The 24794-nt window shown below is 38.3% G+C and overlaps 1 protein-coding gene and 1 non-coding gene across 2 annotated transcripts in view; one reads left to right on the top strand and one right to left on the bottom strand.

Moving 5' to 3' along the window:
- Positions 1–313: 313 nt before the first annotated feature.
- The window catches only part of GOSR1 (golgi SNAP receptor complex member 1), a 34136-nt gene continuing 9655 nt past the window's right edge, over positions 314–24794 (bottom strand). The window contains exons 5-9 of the mRNA XM_052658326.1: positions 22010–22101; positions 17730–17804; positions 10307–10336; positions 3731–3813; positions 314–816 (exon numbers count right to left, since the gene is read on the bottom strand). Of these exons, the coding sequence (XP_052514286.1) occupies positions 692–816; positions 3731–3813; positions 10307–10336; positions 17730–17804; positions 22010–22101 (405 nt within the window). The 3' untranslated portion in view covers positions 314–691. The remainder of the gene's footprint in view (positions 817–3730; positions 3814–10306; positions 10337–17729; positions 17805–22009; positions 22102–24794) is intronic.
- On the top strand, positions 15845–15916 carry TRNAY-AUA (transfer RNA tyrosine (anticodon AUA)). Its single transcript has one exon. It is a non-coding gene; the product is annotated as a tRNA-Tyr (tRNA).

The following is a 24794-nucleotide window of genomic DNA, read 5'->3' as shown; positions in this document are numbered from 1 at the left end:
CTATCATTCTTGATGGTTTTTCCAGGAATACAGTTAACCCGAGTGTGGGCATGATTAAAAAACAAGATAAAGTCTTTTTTTGCAGTGCTTGTCTTCTGTTTCAGATAACCTCAACTGTGCTGAAGATGGCCTGTGAAAATTTCAAAGATTCTTTGAAAATTGCCATTTTCCTTGAACACCAAAAAAGTTGGGGACAAAGAGTAGAAATTTATAGCACAGATTATCAAGAAATGACTTGGAATTTCTCATCATGAGTGTAAAATAAAAGGAAAATGCTATTTTTATTCACAACTCCATCTGGTGGCTGAAAGGAAAGCAGTCTTTGGATATACAGAAGCCTGGTTTTTTGAAGAGTCCAGCCTCATGACCTGGCTTGTCATCAGCCTTCAACACTATCATTGAAGCATGGAAATTCTGTTTCTGATGGGTTTACTTACCTCTTGGGGAGACAAAACATCTTTTTTTTTTTTTTAGAAACTGAAAACAGAGGGAAATGTGTGTTAGAAAAGATAGCACAGAAAACCTGTGACTTCCACTCAACCTGACCACATCAGAGTCCATCACTTTCAGTCTTGAATGAATCCTGCTGGTCAGGCTAATTAGCAGATCAGTCAACTTCTCCTTCCTATTTTTCTTCTTCTGGATCAGGGTGTGAAAGTGGTGGCTGTCAAGAGTCCCTGGAGATGTCCCATCAATGGAATGCATACAGCAGCAACAGGATGGTACAGACGCCAATAACACCACCCAGGATGAGGGAGTCACGCCGCTTCCTAAGGTTGATTCGCTGGATGAGGCTATTCACAGCAGGAAAACGATCTTTGGGAAATCTTTATTAAGGTCATATGTGGAAGAAGCCTCTTTGAAAAGTCACAGGAATCAAAAAAACAGAGATCAGTGGAGTCCAGAAAGACAAATGATGAGAAGAAACAGAGGGGAAGAAAATCACACTGAGGAAGCTGCAGCAAACACCAATGCCTTACTGCTCAAAGTCCCAAGCAAATCTGGGTCCCGTGGTACACTGCAGCACACGGGTAAGAGTAACAGAAAGGAAAACACTGAGAGAGAGGAGGAGGCAGCAGAGATGGCTGCTGCCATGTGCCAAGGGAGGACTGTCTGGGTGGAGCCAGTGTGGCCAGGAATGAAGGAGCCCTGCAGGACAGGCAGGCAGAGGCACAGCCAGCCGCCACCACCACCCTGCATTCCCTTCTCTTCCTCTCTCTCTCTCTTAAATCCCTTTCCTCAGGAGACTGGGAAGTTCTTCCAGAAGGGTTTTGAGGAGTACACGATCTCCCCACAGGGTGATAAGCCCCCCTGGATTCAGACAATTGGTGGGAACAAACTCTAAGGGTTTGTATAATCAAACACTGGTTAATTATTTAAAAATTTTAAATTCACTTAGCAGGAGTGGGCAGGAATAGGGTTGGAAGGTGGGTTAAACTGCTCTGACTGCCCTTTGTGGGGAACACAATGGAAGCAAAGCGGAAAGTTTCAGGAGTTTCCCAGCAGTCACAACTGTACTGTACTTGGTACCGTAAAATATCTTCGTATCTTACTTGGTAGTATGTTGTCATCAAAGCACATGCCTGTGCGTCCTATACTGGTCTGCATTGCCAGCAGCGGTTTCTGACTACAAAAACTTACATGGTGTCAGGTACAAATCTCATAGAAAGCAGATGCTTAATCTTTTCTGGCTTGGTACAAGAAGGGTCAACACTGCCCTTAGAGGAAATAAGAAAACTTTTGACATTAGGAAACGGTGTCTGTAGTGAGCACATTTCTACCTAGTTTTTCTTTTAGGGGAATCTCCCTGCTCCTTCTCCAATAATCTAGTTCAGTTCATGTAACTGGGTGGGGCTGCTGCTGCCCTCTCCCATCAGGTGTACATACCCACTCAGGCTTGGTAGGAGAGAACAGTCCCTCCCCTTGGTCAGTGGCTGGGTTAGGCAGTGACTCAAGTGAGGGCAACCACAGTCCTCTTTGGACATGTGCCAGAGCTGTTTGAAATTTCATAATTTTTGATCTGGCAGGAGGTGACCCTGGTAGCCATCTCTATCAGCACGAGGAGAAAATGTGTCTGAGAATAAGGCCATCACATAAGTAAACAGAAATGAGAGATGGAGGAGGGGAACAAAGAACGGAAAGGCAGATTCTTGATAATAAAATCTGAGCCTCTGCATCCAAGCCATCCATTAAGCCAAATTCTACTCCTGAATTTTACAGACATATGAACAAGTTAATTCCCTCCTTTTCCTCATTAGGTAGGTGTAAATTAGGTTTCTATTATTATCTTTCTATAGAGTCCTAACTAATCAAACCCATTTTATTTGATTTTTTTAAAACATATTTTTGGAAATGATTCTAATTTATCATACTGATAAAATGAGATAATGTATATCAGAGTACTCTACTAACTGAAAAGCCCTGTCAGAGAAGGCAATGGCACCCCACTCCAGTACTCTTGCCTGGAAAATCCATGGATGGAGGAGCCTGGTGGGCTGCAGTCCATGGGGTCGCTAAGAGTCGGACACGACTGAGCAACTTCACTTTCACTTTTCTCTTTCATGCATTGGAGAAGGAAATGGCAACCCACTCCAGTATTCTTGCCTGGAGAATCCCAGGGATGGCAGAGCCTGGTGGGCTGCTGTGTATGGGGTTGCACAGAGTCGGACACGACTGAAGCGACTTAGCAGCAGCAGCAGCAAAGCCCTATATAAAACAAATGATTTTAGATGTATGGTTTTATACTTAGGGTGACGAGTGAAGTCGCTCAGTCGTGTCCGACTCTTTGTGACCCCATGGACTGTAGCCTACCACACTCCTCCATCCATGGGATTTTCCAGGCAAGAGTACTGGAATGGGTTGCCATTTCCTTCTCCAGAGGAATCTTTCCAACCCAGGGATCGAACCCAGTCTCCCACACTATAGGCAGACACTTTACTGTTTGAGCCACCAAGGAAGCACAAAGCAAGAACAAAACTCACCAAAAACTGGAAAGTATCAACACACTTCAGGATATTCTTTTCCTTAGGCAGATAAGGGATCACACTAAACGTGACCTCAAATCATCTAGGATCAGAAGATACTCAACTTTTGAAATTATAGGTCCTTTCCCTATTAGTAATTGGGGAAGGAAACAGAATGTTTTTGGTCTTAGCAGTTTCCCTGCTGGATTTCTCAGAGTATGAGTAGTACTAATTTAAACTGGGAAACTGAAGAACTAGAAAAGGTAGAGGTCCCAACAAACAAGCAGCAAATCCATACTAGAGTTCAGCCTGTGCAAAATGAAAATATGGTAATCAGCAGTGATCAGCCCTTACATGTATGGCTACTTTCTAAGCATATGCCACTGACTTATTCTCCAAAATGAAAAAAGAAAGCAGAAAAAGCACAAAATTTATGACCTCTGTGTAAAAACAGTGTACACTGTAGACTTCTAATGTGGATTCAAGAGCTATTAAGACGCAAAATAGTTCTGTGAATAACTTGGAAATTATCATTTTTTTTCGAGATCTACTAGTATGAAACTTCTGGTGTGCTCTCTTTTAGAAATGGCACTAAACAGTATGAACTTTCACAAAGTGCAAGCGCAGGGCATATTCACAATACAGAGTTACACATGACCTCTACTGTCGCTGCTGACGGCAATCTGCCCAGGGGAGGGAGAGAGTGGTGAAGCACACAGAGAGATCTTCCCCGCTAAAAACAGATTGCAAACCGTCAAAAAGGATACTAGCCAAAGTGTTCATTTTACTCTGAATTGATTTCAACATTCCTCTCTGTGAAGTCATATTTTCTTTTGTTGCCATAGCAATGCTGCAAGGGAGAAAAAGAGAAGCTCATCAATTGACATTTAAGACAATCGTGCATGGATTCATCGTACTCATAAACATGAACAGAAAACTAAGGTGAAGGTGAACGACACCAGCTTTGAAAAGCACCTGGGAAGGAACATGAAAAGAATTCCCAAGTCGTCTTCCCACTGTTCTTTCTCTGAATGATCACTTTATCCCCAATGCTATCTTCTGATATTGTTTTGGACAAGGCAGTGGACCATTTCCTGTTGTTTTTTTTTTAATTCAAAGTAACAAATGAAATAACACAACTGACAAATCATACATTACAAAAGCTTCTTAAAATGGTTTTAAAAGGGGCCAGCTACCAAAATATCCTTAATCAGGAAAAACTCTTTGAGAGGGAAGTAGGGAATTACAATTATAAAAATAGAACCAAATGTGTAATATATCACAAAATATTTATATACAACCAGCCCTTAATTTATGAAAAGATTATATTCCAAAATTCTATTTGAGAACCAACTAGACAGTGTATTAAAAAGCAGAGATATCACTTTGCCGACAAAGGTCCATACAGTGAAAGCTATGGTTTTGCAGTAGCCATGTATGGATTTGAGAGATGGACCATAAAGAAGGCTAAGTGCCAAAGAACTGATGTTTTCGAAGTGTGCTGGAGAAGACTCTTAAAAGTCTAGTGAACTGCAAGAACATCAATCCAGTTAATCCTAAAGGAAATCAACCCTGAATATTAATTGGAAGGACAAATGAAACTCCGATACTTTGGCCACCTGATGTGAGAAGCCAACTCACTGGAAAAGACCCCAATGCTGGGAAAGCTTCAAGGCAAAAGGAGAAGAGGTTGACAGAGGATGAGATGGTTGGATGGCATCACTGATGCAATGGATGAATTTGGGCAAACTCCAGGAGACAGTGAGGGACAAGGAGGCCTGGCATGCTGCAGTCCATGGGGTCATGAAGAGTCAGACAAGACTTAGCAACTGAACAACAGGAACTACACTTTGAAGAAATATAAACTGAAAGATAAAAGGAACCAGGAAAAATGCATGTTCTTGTTCCACCGTTCAGTAACTGGCTACAGTAGGGCAGCTCCCTAGACCATCATATATTTCGACCTCCCAGTTCTTATCCTTAGTCAAGAAGAGGAACCCCACTGCAGTGTCTATAACTAGCATTCTACAAGCAAACCCCCTTCCCTTTTAATGGGTTAACACTTACCCATATGACCCTGTCACAACTTACTGCTTTAAGTCATGGATAAGTTAGGTGATGGCACAAACTAACCTGCTAAGGTTAATATCATTCCACTTTTTCTAAATGCATGACTATACATGTACCTGCCTTTTTAAATGAATATATTAATATTTTTAAAATCATTTTACACAGATATGAAGAGCTACAGAGAGAAAAATATGGAAGCACACCAAATTATTAACCAATGTAGTAGTTGTATTTTAGGTGAATTCTTTTTCTTCCCTGCTTTATTTAGGTATATCTGACAAATATAAATTGCATACGTTTTTTAAAAGAAGATCAAGAAGGAGGAGGGAAGAAAATGATAAATGTAAGAAAATTTCTCAGATCTAAAGTTAAGTTTTCAGATTGTAAGAGCCCATCAAACAGACTAAAAATGATGCATGTCAACCTCATCATGGTGAGATTAAACACAAACAAAAACACAGGGGAAAAGGGATGATTCTAAAAGATTCCAGAGGGAAAAAACATCATTTACGAAAAGTCAAAGTGAAAGTTGCTCAGTCATGTCTGACTCTTGGTGACCCCATGAACTCATACCGTCCATGGAATTTTCCAGGCCAGAATACTGGAGTGGGTAGCCGTTCCCTTCTCCAGGGGATTTTCCCAACCCAGGGATTGAGCCCAGGTCTCCCGAATTGCAGGTGGATTCTTTACCAGCTGAGCCACAAGGGAAGCCCATCATTTACGAAGGACAGAAAATTTTAATTGGGACTGGACTTAAAGAGCAGTACTGGAAACAATGCCTTAAAAAATGAGAAAATTATTTTCAACCTACAATTCTGATTTTTAGCTAAACAATGAATCAAGAATATGGGTAGAATAGGGACTTCCCTGGGGCCTGGGGGATGGGAATCCGCCTGCCAATGCAGGAGACATGGGTTTGATCCCTAGTCCAGAAGGATTCCAGATGTGGAGCAACTAAGCTCACGCGCCACAACCACTGAGTCCATGCTCTAGGGCTTGCTAGCTGCAACTACTGAGCCTGTGTGCCTAGAGGCTGTCCTCTGCAACAAGAGAAGCTACCACAATGAGAAGCCCACGCACTGCAATGAAGAGCAGCATTAGTCCACCACAACTAAAGAAAGCCCATGCAAAGCAACAAAGGCCTAGTGCAGCCAAAAATAAAATAAATAAAATTGGAAAAAAAAAGAATATGAGTAGAATAGAAACTTTTTTGAGATGTGTAAAGTCCATAAAATTTACTTCTTATTCTTTCTGAGGAAGCTACTAAAGAACATGGTCAAACATAATGAGAGGATAAACTAAGAAAGTAGAAGACAGTAAATCCTGGAAATAAGTGATTTCATTTAAGGAGGTCATTGGTAGGATAATGGTAAAAAGACATCCCAGGACCCGGACAGTGAATGCACCAGGTCTAAAGCACAAGCAACAGTTAGAACTGGACATGGAACAACAGACTGGTTCCAAATAGGAAAAGGAGTATGTCAAGGCTGTATACTGTCACCCTGCTTATTTAACTTATATGCAGAGTACATCAAGAGAAACACTGGGCTGGAAAAAGCACAAGCTGGAATCAAGATTGCCAGGAGAAATATCAATAACCTCAGATATGCAGATGACACCACCTTTATGGCAGAAAGTGAAGAGAAACTAAAAAGCCTCTTGATGAAAGTGAAAGAGGAGAGTGAAAAAGTTGGCTTAAAGCTCAACATTCAGAAAACGAAGATCATGGCATCTGGTCCCATCACTTCATGGCAAATAGATGGGGAAACAGTGTCAGACTTTATTTTTGGGGGCTCCAAAATCACTGCAGATGGTGACTGCAGCCATGAAATTAAAAGACGCTGACTCCTTGGAAGGAAAGTTATGATCAACCTAGACAGTATATTGAAAAGCAGAGACATTACTTTGCCAACAAAGGTCCGTCTAGTCAAGGCTATGGTTTTTCCAGTGGTCATGTATGGATGTGAGAGTTGGACTGTGAAGAAAGCTGAGTGCTAAAGAATTGATGCTTTTGAACTGTGGTGTTAGAGAAGACTCTTGAGAGTCCCTTGGACTGCAAGGAGATCCAACCAGTCCATTCTGAAGGAGAACAGCCCTGGGTGTTCTTTGGAAGGAATGATGCTAAAGCTGAAACTCCAGTACTTTGGCCACCTCATGTGAAGAGTTGACTCACTGGAAAAGACCCTGATGCTGGGAGGGATTGGGGGCAGGAGCAGAAGGGGATGACAGAGGATGAGATGGCTGGATGGCATCACCGACTTGATAGACGTGAGTCTGAGTGAACTCCAGGAGTTGGTGATGGACAGGGAGGCCTGGTGTGCTGCAATTCATGGGGTCGCAGAGTCAGACACAACTGAACTGAACTGAACTGAAAATGTAGTTGTTTTATAGTAAATTTACTTTACCAGATATTTTTAAATAGGTACTATAGCCTTGAAAAAGGTAACAATTCAAACCTGGGGTGAGCAACAATCTTTGAATCATATATCCCTCTGTTTTCTTAAACTGGGACTATCACTATCTCCTATGCACTCTGACTCAGAAGTAGAGAAAATTAAAAAATAATTCCCGCAAAGCACTTTGTATTCCTTGGAGAACAGATATTATCATCATACATTATGTTATTATCTTGTTGAATATGCATGATTTCCAGTAGCACACAAAGTATATCTAGATATCCTTTCCTATCTCATTCCATCATCTGGAGTCAAGTGGAGTGAAATCTAGGCTGTTGTTATTTCAAGGGTCAAATATGCAGGGACAAAACAAATTCCAAATAATACGTAATGCTTTTAAAATGGTAAATCATTGATGTTTACTGGAACTTCAATATTCTCACCTATCCTGTGAACTAAACTCGGACTTCTTTTTTTTAAACAACTGTTGTTTAGGCGTCCAGTTGTATCCGACTCTTTTGCGACCCCATGGATTGTAGCCCACCAGGCTCCTCTGTCCATGGGATTTTCCTGGCAAGAATACTGGAGTGGGTTGCCATTTCCTTCTCCAGGGGATCTTCCAAGACTCAAGGATCCAACCCACATCTCCTGCTTGGCAGGTGGATTCTTTACCAATGAGACACCTGGGAAGCCATTTTTTCAACAATAGATAATATTAATTATACATTTAAAGCTTAAGAATAAACTTATAAATGTTAGGTCTTTTCAACAAATTGATGCCAATTTATATTCAGTTGTGTATATTGTTTTTAAAATATAGCTCCAAAAGGAAAAGGTAAAACTTTATAGGTAGAATTATGGGGAAACTTTAAGAAAAGAATCCCTGATAAAATGTGACCCAACTTTATGCACTGATGAAAGCAAAGGAGCCACAAGGGAGATACTTCAGTCAACAATTAAGCAATTTTGTGAAAACTGTGGAGAGTTGGAAGACTCTGCATGAAATTCAAACAAAATTCCAAGATATGATAAATTCATCTTATTATAAAATTATAATTTATGATTTTCAATTATAGGAACATACTATAATCCACTGAATACAGTAAGAATCCATGAGCTCATTTCAACATAAAAATTTCAGGATATGAACACTGAAACTGAAATATTCAGAGGTAAAGAGGCATCATGCCTGGAACTTATTTACAAGTAGTTCAGAAAAAAGTGAAAAAGCAAATGTAGCAAAATGATAACATTTGGGGAATCTAAGGTAAAAGGTATGTGGAAACTTTTAGTATCACTGGAACTTTTCTGAAACCTGAAATATCAAAATAAACAGTTAAAAAATATTAATAATAGAGCTGCCATTTAAATTAACTTAGTGGTAGCCAGGGGATCTTATCGATTCAAGGATTTTACTTATATTATCTTTAATCTTCACAACAATCTTTTAGGGTAGGTATTATCAATTCATTTAAATACATAAGAACATGAAGATTCCAAGAAATCTGTTCAAGAACAGAGATCTAATTAAGTAGCACAGTCAGGTTTCAAAGCAAATCATACTCCAAAGCTCATCCTCTTTTAATAAGGCAGGAAATATAGTAGTGGTTTAGACAGAGCTCTTGCTCTAGAGTTAGAGACTCAGGTTTGAGGATCTGAATCCTCAATACTATTTGTTAGTAATGTGATTATGGGCAAATTACTTACCTTAACTTCTCTTTTGTTTTGAAGATAGTATCTAGTGATTAGTACCTATCTCATGAATTACTGGGCTTCCCTGGCGGCTCAGACGGTAAAGCGTCTGCCTGCAATGCAGGAGACCCGGGTTCGATTCCTGGGTCAGGAAGATCTCCTAGAGAAGGAAATGGCAATCTACTCCAGCACTCTTGCCTGCAAAATCCCATGGACGGAGGAGCCTGGTAGGCTACAGTCCGTGGGGTCACAAAGAACTGAGCGACTTCATTTTCACTTTCATTAGTTACTGAGGAGATTAAACAACATATAGCATGTACAACCCCTGAATACAATGCATGCTAAGTTGCTTCAGTCAGGTCCAACTCTTTGCAACCCTATGGATTGCAGCCCTCCAAGCTCCTCTCTGTTCATGGGATTCTCCAGCAAGAAAACTGGAGTGGGCTGCCATGCCCTCCTCCAGGGGATTTTCCCAACCCAGGGATCGAAACCACATCTCTTATGTCTCCTGCATTGGCAGGCAGGATCTTCACCACCTGGGAAGGCCTGAACACAATACCAAAGTCTATGATAAGAATACAAATGCTGGTTGTTTCCATGTATTTCATGCTACCTTTCCTGAAAAAGTGCTTTAGACAATGCTTAATTTTGAAGAGTTGAGACAATTACTAGTTAATTTTTTTTTTTACTGTTTTAAAATAGGTATTTAAAGATTTATCAAACCTAGAGAATTAGGCAGTTAAAACCAACAAACAAATTTCCCTTACCTTAAACAAGAAGTTACTTCACTGTTATTACAGATAATACTAATTACTGCAGACTTTCTATAACTGCTATGACAGAAACCAAGTCTACATAAATGTTACATATAAGACACTTAACAAATCACATGTTCATGACTGTTTTCCATTAAAAAGTGAGAATAAAAAGACAGAGGCCGAAAATGTTGAGAATGAACTCACTAGGAAAATTAACCTAGGTAAAACACCCTAATGCCAATAGTTCCGAAACAAATGTTTTAGGCTTCAAGTATCTTATAAGGGGAAGTCATAGCAAAAATACATTACCATGTAATAAAATTCCCATCTTTAAGGAAGATTAACTGATTTTAACTCTAGTTATAGGATTAACTTCATCTGTTTATTAATGTGCAAACAAACAAACAAAAAAACCCATTTTTCCTACCTTATTGTCTCTTCTATTAGACGGTCTGAGCTGCAAATAAAAAGAAAATTCAAATTCTGGAATTATTAAAAGCACATTTAAAACTTGTACTTAATTTTTCTATATTTTACAGATAGATTATTTTTCCAGTCATTTATGTGAAAAACACCCAGACTTTTGAAAGCAGCTACAGAAAATTCTGGACTCTGAAATTAGTTAACCCACATATATAGTTTTCATCTTAATTTGTTGGCTTAAATCTATTTCTTCCACAGAGATACTTAATGATTAAAGTCAGAACAGTTTTAATGAGAGCACAAAAAAATAAAACTACTTCTTTAATTTAGATAGCTCCAAGTTGTCACCACTGTCTATCCAAAACTTCAGAATTACAGCCAAATTGTTGAGACAGGATAGGCAATATAGTTTCAATGCCTATAAACAGTAATTATTTACATCTTAAAATTTCTTCCTTTTTTGAAAAACAAAATCAAATCTCAGCTTGCCACACTTTAGAATTCAAGAATCTGAATAAAGATACCAATGCACTGTTGATCGGTGAAACATCTCCACTTATGCATCAAATACTGGAAAGAAAGACATCTCCAAAAAATCCATTTTAGGGAGGAATGCACAGCTTGGTAAAAGGGCAGCTTTATAGCGGAAAGAAATAAAAACAAACTCGCAGACATATGTATCCATTTGCCATAAAGACAGCACAATCTAGTAAAAACAATTTAAAATTACTCTCCTTTGGGGATACATAATATATAATCAAGTGGAATCATCCTTCATAAACAAACACTTTGTAACAGCCCAGAGGTATTCCAAAGAGGCACCTATTGTCTGTGATTAAGCAACAAGTTTCTGTTTCTTTCAAGAAACCAATTTAAACTAGCTGAAAACAATGAGCTAAATTTCATCATCAATTACTGTACCAAAGAATCACTAAAGCAACGCTTAGATATTAATTCTGCTTAAAAGGTAATTCATTTCCCTCAATATACAAACTGCAAATGACACAAATTTCCAGCACATTTTTAAAGCAGTTTAACAAAACTTAAGAACTTGGCAAAACCATTTAGGTTAATAACTAACAAGAATCTTTTAAAAGAGGAGGTGAATAAAAGAATAAGGAAGTAAATGAGTAAGCAAGCAAGAAAACAAACAAGCAAGTATGTAATAAATAAAACTGAAAAACTGATCCCTTTGTAAACTGTAAAAAAAATCTGATGAAGTTGTCACCAGCCAATGAGATAATTTACATCAAGCACTGTGGTGATTTCAGTCTTCCACCTACTTACAGTTAACCAGAGGGACCCTATGTCTTAATATCTTCTAAGACATGTGAACAATACTATTAAGCTGCAGTAGGACACAAAAAGGTAAGTGCTAACAGAGTTTTATATTACAGATAACATCTGCAAAATACTGAAAAAACAAAGATGAACGTACAAATCATTTGCAACCACTCTTCCATTAACACTGATATTATGGCACATTTGTTTCTTGACTGGGTAGCCCAAGGAACATCTTTTTTTTTTGTTTTTGTCTTCCTTTCTTTCTTTTTTTTGTCACTCTATGCAGTGTGGGGGATCTTAGTTCCCCACAGGAGATTGAACCTGCATCCCCTGTATTGGAAAGCAGACTCTCAACCACTGGACAGTTAGGGAAGTCCCAGGAATACCTTTACTTGCATTTTTCATGGTTTATTTAGCACAGAAATTTTGTTTTATGATCTCATGAAATTACCTAGAACATCAACATTCTAGGAATCAATGAACTAAGATGGACCGGAATGGGTGAATTTAACTAAGATGGCCATTATATCTACTACTGTGGGCAAGAATCAGAAATAGGGTAGGCATCATAGTCAACAGAAGAGTCCAAGATGCAGTACTTAGATGCAATCTCAAAACGACAGAATGATCTCTGTTCATTTCCAAGGCAAACCATTCAATATCATGGTAATCCAAGTCTATGCCCCGACCAGTAACGCTGAAGAAGCTAGAGTTGAACGGTTCTATGAAGATCTACAAGACCTTCTAGAACTAACACCCCGAAAAGATGTCCTTTTCATTATAGGGGACTGGAATGCAAAAGTAGGAAGTCAAGAAATACATGGAGTAACAGGCAAATTTGGCCTTGGAGTACAGAATGAAGCAGGGCAAAGGCTAATAGAGTTCTGCCAAGAGAACGCACTGGTCACAGCAAACACCCTCTTCCAACAACACAAGAGAAGACTCTACACATGGACATCATCAGATGGTCAACACTGAAATCAGATTGATTATATTCTTTGCAACCAAAGATGGAGATGCTCTATACAGTCAGCAAAAACAAGACCGGGAGCTGACTGCGGCTCAGATCATGAACTCCTTATTGCCAAATTCAGACTTAAATTGAAGAAAGTAGGGAAAACCACTAGACCATTCAGGTATGACCTAAATCAAATTCCTTATGACTATACAGTGGAAGTGAGAAATAGATTCAAGGGACTAGATCTGATAGACTGCCTGATGAACTATGGACAGAAGTTCATGACATTGTACAGGAGACAGGAATCAAGACCAACCCCAAGACAAAGAAATGCAAAAAAGCAAAATGGCTGCCTGAGGAGGTCTTACAAATAGCTGTGCAAAGAAGAGAAGCAGAAAGCAAAGGAGAAGAGGAAAGATATACCCATTTGAATGCAGAGTTCCAAAGAATAGCAAGGAGAGATAAGAAAGCCTTTCTCAGTGATCACTACAAAAAAATAGAGGAAAACAATAGAATGGGAAAGACTAGAGATCTCTTCAAGGAAATTAGAGATACCAAGGGAACATTTCATGCAAAGACGGGCGCGATAAAGGACAGACATGGTATGGAGCTAACAGAAGCAGAAGATATTAAGAAGAGGTGGCAAGAATACACAGAAGAACTGTACAAAAAAGATCTTCACGACCCAGATAATCACAATGGTATGATCACTCACACTCACCTAGGGCCAGACATCCTGGAATGTGAAGTCAGGCAGGCCTTAGAAAGCATCACTATGAACAGAGCTAGTGGAGGTGATGGAATTCCAGTTGAGCTATTTCAAATCCTAAAAGATGATGCTGTGAAAGTGCTGCATTCAATACGCCAGTAAATTTGGAAAGCGCAGCAGTGGCCACAGAGCTGGAAAAGGTCAGTTTTCATTCCAATCCCAAAGAAAGGCAATGCCAAAGAATGCTCAGACCACCACACAATTGCACCCATCTCACACGCTAGCTAAGTAATACTCAAAATTCTCCAAGCCAGGCTTCTTCAACAGTATGTGATCTGTGAACTTCCAGATGTTCAAGCTGTATTTAAAAAAAGGCAGAGGAACCAGAGATCAAATTGCCAACATCCGTTGGATCACTGAAAAAGCAAGAGAGTTTCAGAGAAACATCTATTTCTGCTTTATTGACTATGCCAAAGCCTTTGATTGTGTGGATCACCACAAACTGTGGAAAATTCTGAAAGAGATGTAACTATCAGACCACGTAACCTGCCTCCTGAGAAACCTGTATGCAGGTCAAGAAGCAACAGTTAGAACTGGACATGGAATAACAGACTGGTTCCAAATTGGGAAAGGAGTACGTCAAGGCTGTATACTGTCACCCTGCTTATTTAACTTACATGCAGAGTACATCATGAGAAACGCTGGGCTGGAGGAAGCACAAGCTGGAATCAAGATTGCTGGGAGAAATATCAATAACCTCAGATATGCAGATGATATCACCCTTATGGCAGAAAGTAAAGAAGAACTAAAAAGCCTCTTGATGAAAGTGAAAGAGGAGAGTGAAAAAGTTGGCTTAAAACTCAACATTCAGAAAACTAAGATCATGGCATCCAGTCCCATCACTTCATGGCAAATAGATGGAAACAGTGACAGACTTTATTTTTTGGGACTCCAAAATCACTGCAGATGGTGATTGCAGCCATGAAATTAAAAGATGCTTGCTCCTTGGAAGAAAAGTTATGACCAACCTAGACAGTATAATAAAAAGCATAGACATTACTTTGCCAACAAAGGTCCATGTAGTCAGAACTATGGTTTTTCCACTAGTCACGTACGGATGTAAGAGTTGGACTATTAACAAAGCTGAGCACCGAAGAACTGATGCTTTTGAACTGTGGTGTTGGAGAAGACGCTTGAGAGTCCCTTGGACTGCAAGGAGATACAACCAGTCCATCCTAAAGGAAATCGGTCATGAATATTCATTGGAAGGACTGATGCTGAAGCTGAAACTCCAATACTTTGGCCACCTGATGTGAAGAACTGACTCACTGGGAAAGACCCTGATGTTGGGAAAGATTGAAAGCAGGAGGAGAAGGGGACCACAGAGGATGAGATGGTTGGATGCTATCACCGACTCAATGGAGAGGACTTTGAGTAAACTCCAGGAGTTGGTGATGGACAGGGAGACCTGGCGTGCTATAGTCCATGGGGTGGCAAAGAGTTGGACATGACTGAGCGACTGAACTGAACTGAAACTGTTGAGTTTTAAGAGTTCTTTGTGTATTTTGGATAACAGTCCGTTATCAGATATGTTTTACAAGTATGTTTTTCCAGTCCACTTCATCATCTTGACAGTGTCTTTGGAAGAGCGGAGGTTTTTCATTTTAATGAATTCAATCTTAACGTTTTCGTTCATGATGTTTTTGGCACTGCATCTAAAAACACATTGCTAAACCCAATGTTACCTAGAATTTCTCCTGTGTTGTAAAACTTTTGGTAGTTCTGTACTTTATATTTATGATCTGAGTTATTTTGATTCTATATTATATTCTACATGATTCTAGTAGTTTTGTACTTTATATTTATGATCTGAGTTATTTTGGGAAAAGGTGTAAGGTCAGCATCTATATTCATTTTTTTGCATGTTGATGTCCGGTTGTTCCCACACCACTTATTCAAAGGACTATCCCTTCTCCACAGAACTGCCTCTACTCTTCTGTCAAAGGTTATCTGACTATATTTGTGTGTCTCTTTCTGGACTTTCTCTTCTGTTCCACTGATCTGTCTGTTCTTCCACTAATACCACACTGTCTTCATTACACAGTATACACAGGAAGTCAAGTTTAATGGGGAGACAGTTTTTGCTTCTTTTCCCCCATCAAAGTATTTTTAAAAATATTTTGGTGTAAAAAAATTTTTTTTTTAATATCAACAAATTTGTTTACAGCAGAAACAGAAAGACTAAGAGAAAATGTGAGGAATCATAGTTTCCATTTGTTGTTCTTTCGATAAATGGTATAAAAGGATTGAACTCATAAAAACCTACCTGAGTCATAAACAATATGAAATATTAAGGAAGCATTTTATAATGTTTCTGAAATCTCTAGAAAAACCTTGTATACCAATACAAAATAATCTATTATGTAACTTAACAACTCCCCTCAAGTTCATCAGCTCATATTCCACTCATCAGCTCATATTCCACTCAACTTCATCCTGCTTCAGTTTCTTTCTTTATAGAATGAGTACATACAAACTTTTTCACAAAAATGCTGAAGGGAATATATGTAAAGTATATCCCACATACAACGTCCCTAGTGGCTCAGATGGTAAAGTGTCTGCCTATACTGCAGGAGACCCGGGTTCGATCCCTGGGTGGGGAAGATCCTCTGGAGAAGGAAATGGCAACCCACTCCAGTACTCTTGCCTGGAAAATCCCACGGACTGAGGAGCCCGGTAGGCTACAGTCCACGGGCTCGTAAAGAGTCAGACACAACTGAGCAACTTCACTTCACATATCCTACATAAAATCACCCGAGAAACAAAAATGGAAAATACCTTTTGATAGCCAATCTTACTGCTATTTTTTATAACCCTAAACACATCATTTAAGCTGCGTGACCCTAAATTAATGTATTTTTCCCCCTGTAAAATGGATAGTGGGAAGGGTTTTCTTTGAATTACGAATGAACGCAAAAGTAAAAATTTTCATTTAAAATTTATGATGTGTTCTGAAATAGAGAATATTAACTTACATAACTGATAAACTCTTTTCAGCATCAAATCATCCATAAACAACTGCATTTCTATTTAACTTCTTTTGGGGTTGATGAATATAAAAACGTTAATGTAAGCTCATCTTTATTTTTACGCTACTTGAGTATCCTATTCATTACTTTGTACCCAAAGAATATATTAATATATTTTCAGATATAATGCAAAATTTTTTTTTGGTGGTCTTTATCAGATACAGAAAGAACTACCAAAGCTATAAATAACTATAAGCTACTCTAGGAAAGACTGCCCCCTTGTGCCAATCAATAATATTTAACATACTAAGAAAAAAACACTAAAAACTTTCTGACACTAGCAGTAGCCAGAGTTCTACTAAAATGGTCTTGATCTTTCCATGTTCTGATTTCAACAGCTCATATTTAAAGTGGTGATCTTCAAAGAAAAGTAAATTGAACAGTACATTAAGCTCGTATGGACATGACTAATTTACGACATTCAGCAACAAAAGCATAATTCATATCATTTAACTATCATGGTTATTAGCTATTCAAGTGTTTAGAGGCCAAATTCAGAGTTTAAGTAATTTTCTGATCCTTAAGTTCTATAACAAAATACAAAGAAAATAATTAAAGAAACCAGTATATTTGAGAAGAAAACTAGATGAAGCAGGAATAGAGTATGGTGGCTTATTTTAAAATATATATATACATTTTTATATATATGTGTATGTGTGTGTGTGTATACATATATATACACACACACAGTTCATCCAAGTTTTTAGGTATTTTGAGTTTAGAAAAGATATTTTCTTTGAATTTGATGTATGGCTAATTACCGTTTATAAAGCTTCTTGACATATATAAGTAGTATCAGGCCATTCAAATATAAGTCAGTATCTATATATTATTAACCTACAGTAGAAGGCAAAGTATTAGGGCAATAGACTTGCTAAAGAAAACAAACATTAAGGTAATAAAAGACATATCATAGCTTCCCTGGTGGCTCAGAGGGTAAAGCGTCTGCCTGCAATGCGGGAGACCCTGGTTCGATCCCTGGGTTGGGAAGATCCCCTGGAGAAGGAAATGGCAACCCATTCTGGTACTCTTACCTGGAAAATCCCATGGATGGAGAAGCTTATAAGCTAGAGTCTATGGTAGGCTAGGGTCTATGGGGTCACAAAGAGTCAGACACGACTGAGCGACTTCACTTCACAGTTACTAATACATTACAAATTACATTAACAAATAAGTAATGTGAATGCAGACTTCTGTGTATATATTTGATAGCGTCCTATCTTTCCTAATTATGGTCAGAAAAGTTGTAATTCTTTCATTAGAAGAATTAAATGAATTAGCACTCGTAAAGCATTTGGTATAATAAACAGCACAAAATATTTGCTATATATGTAAATAAATTAATACGTATGTACCACATAATATGCATTTATTCAATAATACCTACTTTCGAAGGTGGTCATGTTCTTTCAAAAACAGTTCGGTTCTTCTGTTGTTTACTCCAGACCCACTTTTATACGACCTAGAAGAAAGAAAATTTTAGAATGTTTGTTGGCAGACACTATAAAAAAGGATTAAATGATTACTCCAGTAATATCCAAAGTGGACAAATTGAGCTTCTCCATATACAACTAAAATGTATAATCCTTTTTATCTCCTTTTAAAAATGGCATCTATGATAGATAAATATGCGCGGCTTTCTAGCTTAAGAATTTATTTTTCACTGAAATAATCCAACATTCTTAGACAAAAATCTTACTTTTCCTTTTTTAAATTTTATATATACATTTGATAATTTCTAAACATGTGTATTTTGTATCAGTTCCCAAAAAGTCCAACTCACTAAAGTACATGAAAAGAGAATATACATTCATTCATTTGTTTATTCATTAACTCAGCAAATATTTATTCAACATCTGTCAGGTACCATACATTCTAACAGTAAAACATGCTACTTAGCCATGAGTTGTTCACAGTTTAGACAGGTACATAAATTATTTAATTTTAATTCAGTATAATAGGAACTATTACTATAGTATTTATATACAAAAGAAGAGAGTAGTCATTACTATAGGGCAGAAGGTAGATTAGAGAGCTCGTGAGAAATACAAAAACCTTCTTAAACAGTGAAAAGCCATAAAGGATACCCTACAGAACAAGTGACAATTTACAGCTGTAAAAAGTGGAGGATTATTTCAGGAAGGAAGGACTTCATGTGCAGTGTCATGGGGTATGGAAGAACACAGTGTCTTCAAGAAACTTTGTATCGTCCATCTTGCAGAGTGAGGTTTGGGAGGATAAGGTAAAAGATGAGAAAAGAGGGGCTTTTAGAGCCTTTTCTTTTCTGTCTCTTATTTCCTCGTCTTTATTTTTCCCAAGTGGGAATAATACTCCTGATTGATTACAACACAGCACATGAGGTAGGGAAGCCACTGAAATGGAACGTTTCCCTAAAAGGAAGCTACGGATCAGCCAGCTGAGGAGTACTTCAGGATTTCTATCCCGGTTTCAGCTCATTACAATTGACAAGAAAACGCTTTGCATCATTACTACCAACATGTTCATGTTTCAGTTCTTTACTTACAAAGTATCAAGAACCACAACAAAAAAATTCAAGTAACTGCACACATCCTGCAGTGAGACAGAAGGGGTCATGCCATTACAGCGAGCCACACTGCCTGAGAGTAGGTTCCAAGGCGCAAAGCGCAGCAGGAGAGAAAACACCAGGGAAAGCTGCACAATATAACCAATACCACACTGGACTTGGAAGACTAATGTTGTTTAGTTGGTCAGCCGTGTCCAACTCTTTTGTGACCCCAAGGAGCCTACCCAGGCTCCTCAGTCCATGAGATTTCCCAGGCAAGAATACTAGAGTGGGTTGCCATTTCCTTCTCCAGGGGATCTTCCCAACCCAGGAATGGGACTGAAACCATGTCTACTGATTGGCAGGCAGATCCTTTACCACTGAGCCACCTGGGAAGTCCATGAACCAGTTAACCTCAAACAAGACTCCTAATACCTAGTTTTATAAAATGGGACTAATAATTTATATCCATATCAAAAGATTATATGAAGCCAAAAAAAGAGATAATATATGAAAAAGCAGTAATTGCAGAAAAAAAATCTTAAATATCAGTTATTACTACTATCAGTCACTCAATTCAGTCATTCAGTTCACATCTGACTCGTGGCAACACCATGGACTGCAGCACACCAGGCCTCCCTGTCCATCATCAACTCTCGCAGTTTACTCAAACTCCTGTTCATTGAGTCGGTGATGCCATCCAACCATCTCCTCCTCTGTCATCCCCTTCTCCTCCTGCCTTCAATCTTTCCCAACATCAGGGTCTTTTCCAATGAGTCAGTTCTTCGCATCAGGTGGCCGAAGTATTGGAGTTTCAGCTTCAGCATCAGTCCTTTCAGAATATTCATGACTGATTTCCTTTAGGATGGACTGGTTGGATCTCCTTGCTATACAAGGGACTCTCAAGTCTTCTCCAACACCACAGTTCAAAAGCATCAATTCTTCAGTGCTCAGCTTTCTTTATAGTCCAACTCTCACATCCATACATGACTACTGGAAAAACCATAGCTTAGACTGGATGGATCTTTGTTGGCAAAGTAATGTCTCTGCTTTTTAATATGCTGTCTAGGTTTTCTTCCAAGGAGCAAGCATCTTTTAATTTCATGGCTGCAGTCACCATCTGCAGTGATTTTGGAGTCCCAAAAAAATAAAGTCTGTCACTGTTTCCCCATCTATTTGCTATGAAGTGATGGGACCAGATGCCATAATCTTAGTTTTCTGAATGCTGAGCTTTAAGCCAACTTTTTCACTCTCCTCTTTCACTTTCATCAAGAGGCTCTTTAGTTCCTTTTTGCTTTCTGCCATAAGGGTGATATCAACTGCATATCTGAGGTTATTGATATTTCTCCCAGCAGTCTTGATTCCAGCTTGTGCTTCCTGCAGCCCAGCGTTTCTCATGATGTACTCTGCATCTAAGTTAAATAAGCAGGGTGACAATATACAGCCTTGATGCACTCCTTTTCCTATTTGGAACCAGTCTGTTGTTCCATGTCCAGTTCTAACTGTTGCTTCTTGACCTGCATACAGAATTCTCAAGAGGCAGGTTACGTGGTCTGGTAGTCCCATCTCTTTAAGAATTTTTCACAGTTTGTCATGATCCACACAGTGTATTACTTTCTTTAATAGTGATCCACAGAGTGTATTACTACTATATTTTATCTCATTAACTATATTTTGCCATATATTATACTAATTTGAATATGTGCTTACTCCCCTCCGGCATCTAAAGGGCCAAGTTAATCTTTTCATTTCTACCTGCTACTACAACTGACATATTGTCTAACAGTCAGTAATCAAGAAATAGTTTAGCAAATGGATGAACATGTTTCTTTCATGATAAACTTTAAGAAAACAAGTTATTACACTGGAATGTAGTCTAGCAATTCCCACAAATAGTGTGGTAGCTAAATGACTATACATTAAAGGCTGTCTGTTACACTGGTTCTCAATGCGTTCTTTAAAATATATATGTATACAGACTACAAAGAAACTAGACACATGTGCCTACATGTGCCTGAGAACTAATAATATTACAAAATTCCAAATACAGCAAAAATGCTTCATTTTCTTTACTCCTATATGTTATACAAAGTACATATGACTAAATATAAGAAGATAAAACAGAGACAAACAATAAAAATTAATTTTCCAAGATAATTTCTGGAGATAAAAACATAACTGATGACTGGACAATCCTAGGTTTAGAGTTTTGGACAAAAATTTTTAATAGAATGAATATTAAGTGGTTTGAGCTGTAAAACTGTCTTACTGTTACAACAAAATAAAGGAACTCCAAGATAATGTTTGTCGGAGTACACATGAAATTTACAGTTCATAATATGGTAGTACACATCACAGTTCATGAATCATACGTATCACACTTATGAAACCTAAATACTGTAAGTCTATCACAAGTGAGACAAGGAAAGGTCTCAACAGATGGCCTAAAAGTGGAAAGACTGCAGCTTTAATTAGATGCCCAATGGATTTGACCTTGTCAGTCAAGAACAGCTATAAAAAAAATTTCAAAACTGTGTATACAATGCTATATTATTAAAGGTGAGGTAAAGGGAGAGAGGAAAAGAACACAGTCAAAAAATTATGGATTAAGAGCAGCAGAAAAATGCTAGGAGTCCTTAAATAATTTGATGTAAAGCTATGAGTCTGTATAAAACCTGGAAAAAACAGATTTCGGATTCTGGGGCAATAAAGGCTACTCTAATAGCTACTTAAGTATGTAATTGTTATGGTAAGGGAGAGGGTAGAGGGACAGAAAGGGTCATAAGGAGGGGAAACGCAGAGAGCTTTGGTTATTGGTAATGTTATTAATGTAATGCTCAAGGTGGGTAGGAGACAATCAGAGAAAAACTCACAAAGACATCATCTAAACTGGACTTTGAATTAAGACAGGAACATCACGGTTGGCAAGAGTCAATGGTAAAACTAGGGTAAGCGGGAGATAAGACCAGCAAAGTAGATTAGGACCATGTTGGAGCAACAATGTTTAAAGAACTGTGAAATGCGAAATAGAAACCTTGAAATCTAAATCATGGTTCTGCTACTCAATTTGTTGTTAATCACGGATACACTTTCAATCTAATTCTGAGTAAACACCTTACAAAATAATATAAAAGGTAACTTACTCAATATCCTTTCGTACTGATCCCATGAGATTCTCCCTTTCCCGTATTGCCACAAAGTTTGCTTTGGTTTTATGGAATTCATGTGTATAATCCTGCAATAAATTAATATCCAGTCTCAACATAAACTTTTACCTTATTGAGCCAGTTATGTATTGTTATACTACAAATCTCTGTCAAGAAAACTGCTATTTAAGAAATCTAATTGTCAAGAGGTAAAAAATACCATTATAATCAGTTTCCCAAAGAGTGACCAACGTTTTTCAAATGAAAACAGTTTGGCACCGGGGGGGGGGGGTGGGTGGGGGGGGTGGGGGGTGGTGGGGTGGTGGTAGTGGGGTGTGTGTGTAGTCACTTCAGTTGTATGTATGTACGTGCATGCTGACTTCAGTCTTGTCCAACTCTTTGCAACCCACTGGACTGCAGCCTGCCAGGCTCCTCTGCCCATGGGATTCTCCAGGCAAGAATACTGGAGTGGGTTGTCATGCCTTCCTCCAGAGGATCTTCCTGACCCACAAATCAAACCCAGGTTTCTCACATCTCCTTCACTGGCAGGAAGGTTCTCTACCACTAGAGTGCCACCTGGGAAGCCCGGCACGAGGGTAACAGTGCCATTAGAGCAGCATCCTGTGTATCCTCTCATACCCTGTCTTACAGGGCAGAACTGTAAAGAAAAAATAATCCTCAGATAAAATAACTTCAAATAGCCTAGGATAAAACTTCGGAAGCTCTTTCTACTCATTAGTGTACCCAATGGGGCTTATTTTCAAATTTCATCTTTTTTGGAACTCCTGCAGAAAGTTAATTTCTAAACCAATCAAATGAAGAGAATCGTAAAGAATAAAATAATTTTAGAATATTTCCTTTTCTTTTTTCTACCATATTTTTAAGTTATTAAGGAATATTCATTGCTTTTAAAAATTCAGATAAATATATTAAAAAGATTAAACAAAAAAACATAATCTCACCTCCCAGAGAGCCCCTATTGATCCTTTAGAAGCAAAAATAATACATGCACGTGGGGCACCATGAACTAAAAGAGCACCAAATGAAATAAAAATAAAAACCATTCTGTTCCACAGTTCTTAATACTGTCATTATTTTCTTTCAGTTTCTTTTAGGAAATATCTTTTTGCATATACAAGTTTATTATTTCATTCATTTATGCTAAAAAAATTCATACCATAGTCTGCTGTAATCTTTTAAGTTCATAAAATATCAAGTAACCTTTCCCTATTAGCAAACTGAACCTATATTTTTTAAAATTTAATATATAATTTTTAAAATTATGACTGCATGCTAAGTGCTAAGTTGCTTCAGTTGTGTCTGACTCTTTGCTACCCTATGGACTGTAGCCCGCCAGGCTCCTCTGTTCATGGGATTCTCCAGGAAAGAATACTGGAGTGGGTTGCCATACCCTCCTCCAGGGGATCTTCCCAACCCAGGGATCAAACTAGGGTCTCTTGTGTCTCCAGTGTTGGCAGGCGGATTCTTTACCACTAGTGCCACCACTACCGTAATTTAATAAATTCCCTACAATAAACAATTTAGTTTCCTTTTTTTTCCTTTTTCTGGCTGTTAAAAAGAGCTTCAATAAACAAGCTGTGTATATATTTTACTGTACTCTCTAGGTATATTTAAAGGGTAAATGCCTGGTAGAATAACTGGGTCAAACAATCTTACACAAAAATTTGGATAGTGCTAAAATGCTTTCTAGAAAGGCTACAACTTACATTCCCAGAAAATGGAAGAGTGCCTATTTTTCTGCACTCTTGCCATAAATGGGTTACAAATGGTTCAGTATTTGCTAATCTGACAGGTGAAAAATCTTATCTCATTCTGATTTGTATTTTTTCATTTGAGAATGTGGCTGACCAGCTTTTTATGAGTTTGGCCACTCATTTCCTATAAATAAGTTTGAATCCTTTCCTCACTTTTCTACTGGGTTCCCTTTTTTTATTTCTATCAATGTATCTCTGCATCACTTGTTAAAGTTTCTGGTAATAGGTCTTGCTTAGGAAAGTCCTTCGGAGAAGGCAATGGCACCCTACTCCAGTACTCTTGCCTGGAAAATCCCATGGATGGAGGAGCCTGGTGGAAGGCAGTCCATGGGGTCACTAAGAGTCAGACACGACTGAGTGACTTCACTTTCAGTTTTCACTTTCATGCATTGGAGAAGAAAATGGCAACCCACTCCAGTGTTTTTGCCTGGAGAATCCCAGGGACGGGGGAGCCTGGTGGGCTGCCGTCTATGGGGTTGCACAGAGTCGGACACAACTGAAGTGACTTAGCAGCAGCAGCAGGAAAGTCCGTTACTACCCCAAAATGCATAATTTCAACCACCAAGAAATTTTATAGTTTCTTTTTCTACATATAAATCTTTGACCCATTTGGAATTTACTCTGGATAGGAGGAATGAGATAGAAATTGAGTGCTTCCCCCCTCCCTGACCCTGCCAGAAATTACCCAGTTTTAACAACTCTATTTATTTTATAATCTCTTTCTTCCCTATTGATTCAAAATAGCACCTTTCTCAGAAACTAAATTTTCATGCATATTTGGGTCTATATATGAACTCTGTTGTATTCTATTGATCTAATTTTTTTCCAGAATCAAATGGTCTTCATTATTCTAGATTCTTAACAGGTTTTAATATGTGGTAGAACTAGGCATCCTTTACTACTTACCTTCATCTTCTCATGTTTTCTTCTGGGTTATTTTTGTATGACTGTAATTTCAAATAAACTTTGGTGGCATTTTGCCATTTTTTAAAAAAAAATGAAGCAAA

Source organism: Budorcas taxicolor, chromosome 19, assembly GCF_023091745.1.
Source record: "Budorcas taxicolor isolate Tak-1 chromosome 19, Takin1.1, whole genome shotgun sequence".
Lineage (NCBI taxonomy): Eukaryota > Metazoa > Chordata > Mammalia > Artiodactyla > Bovidae > Budorcas > Budorcas taxicolor.
Note: the sequence above shows the minus strand (reverse complement) of the source record. Positions and strands in the feature narration are given on the sequence as shown.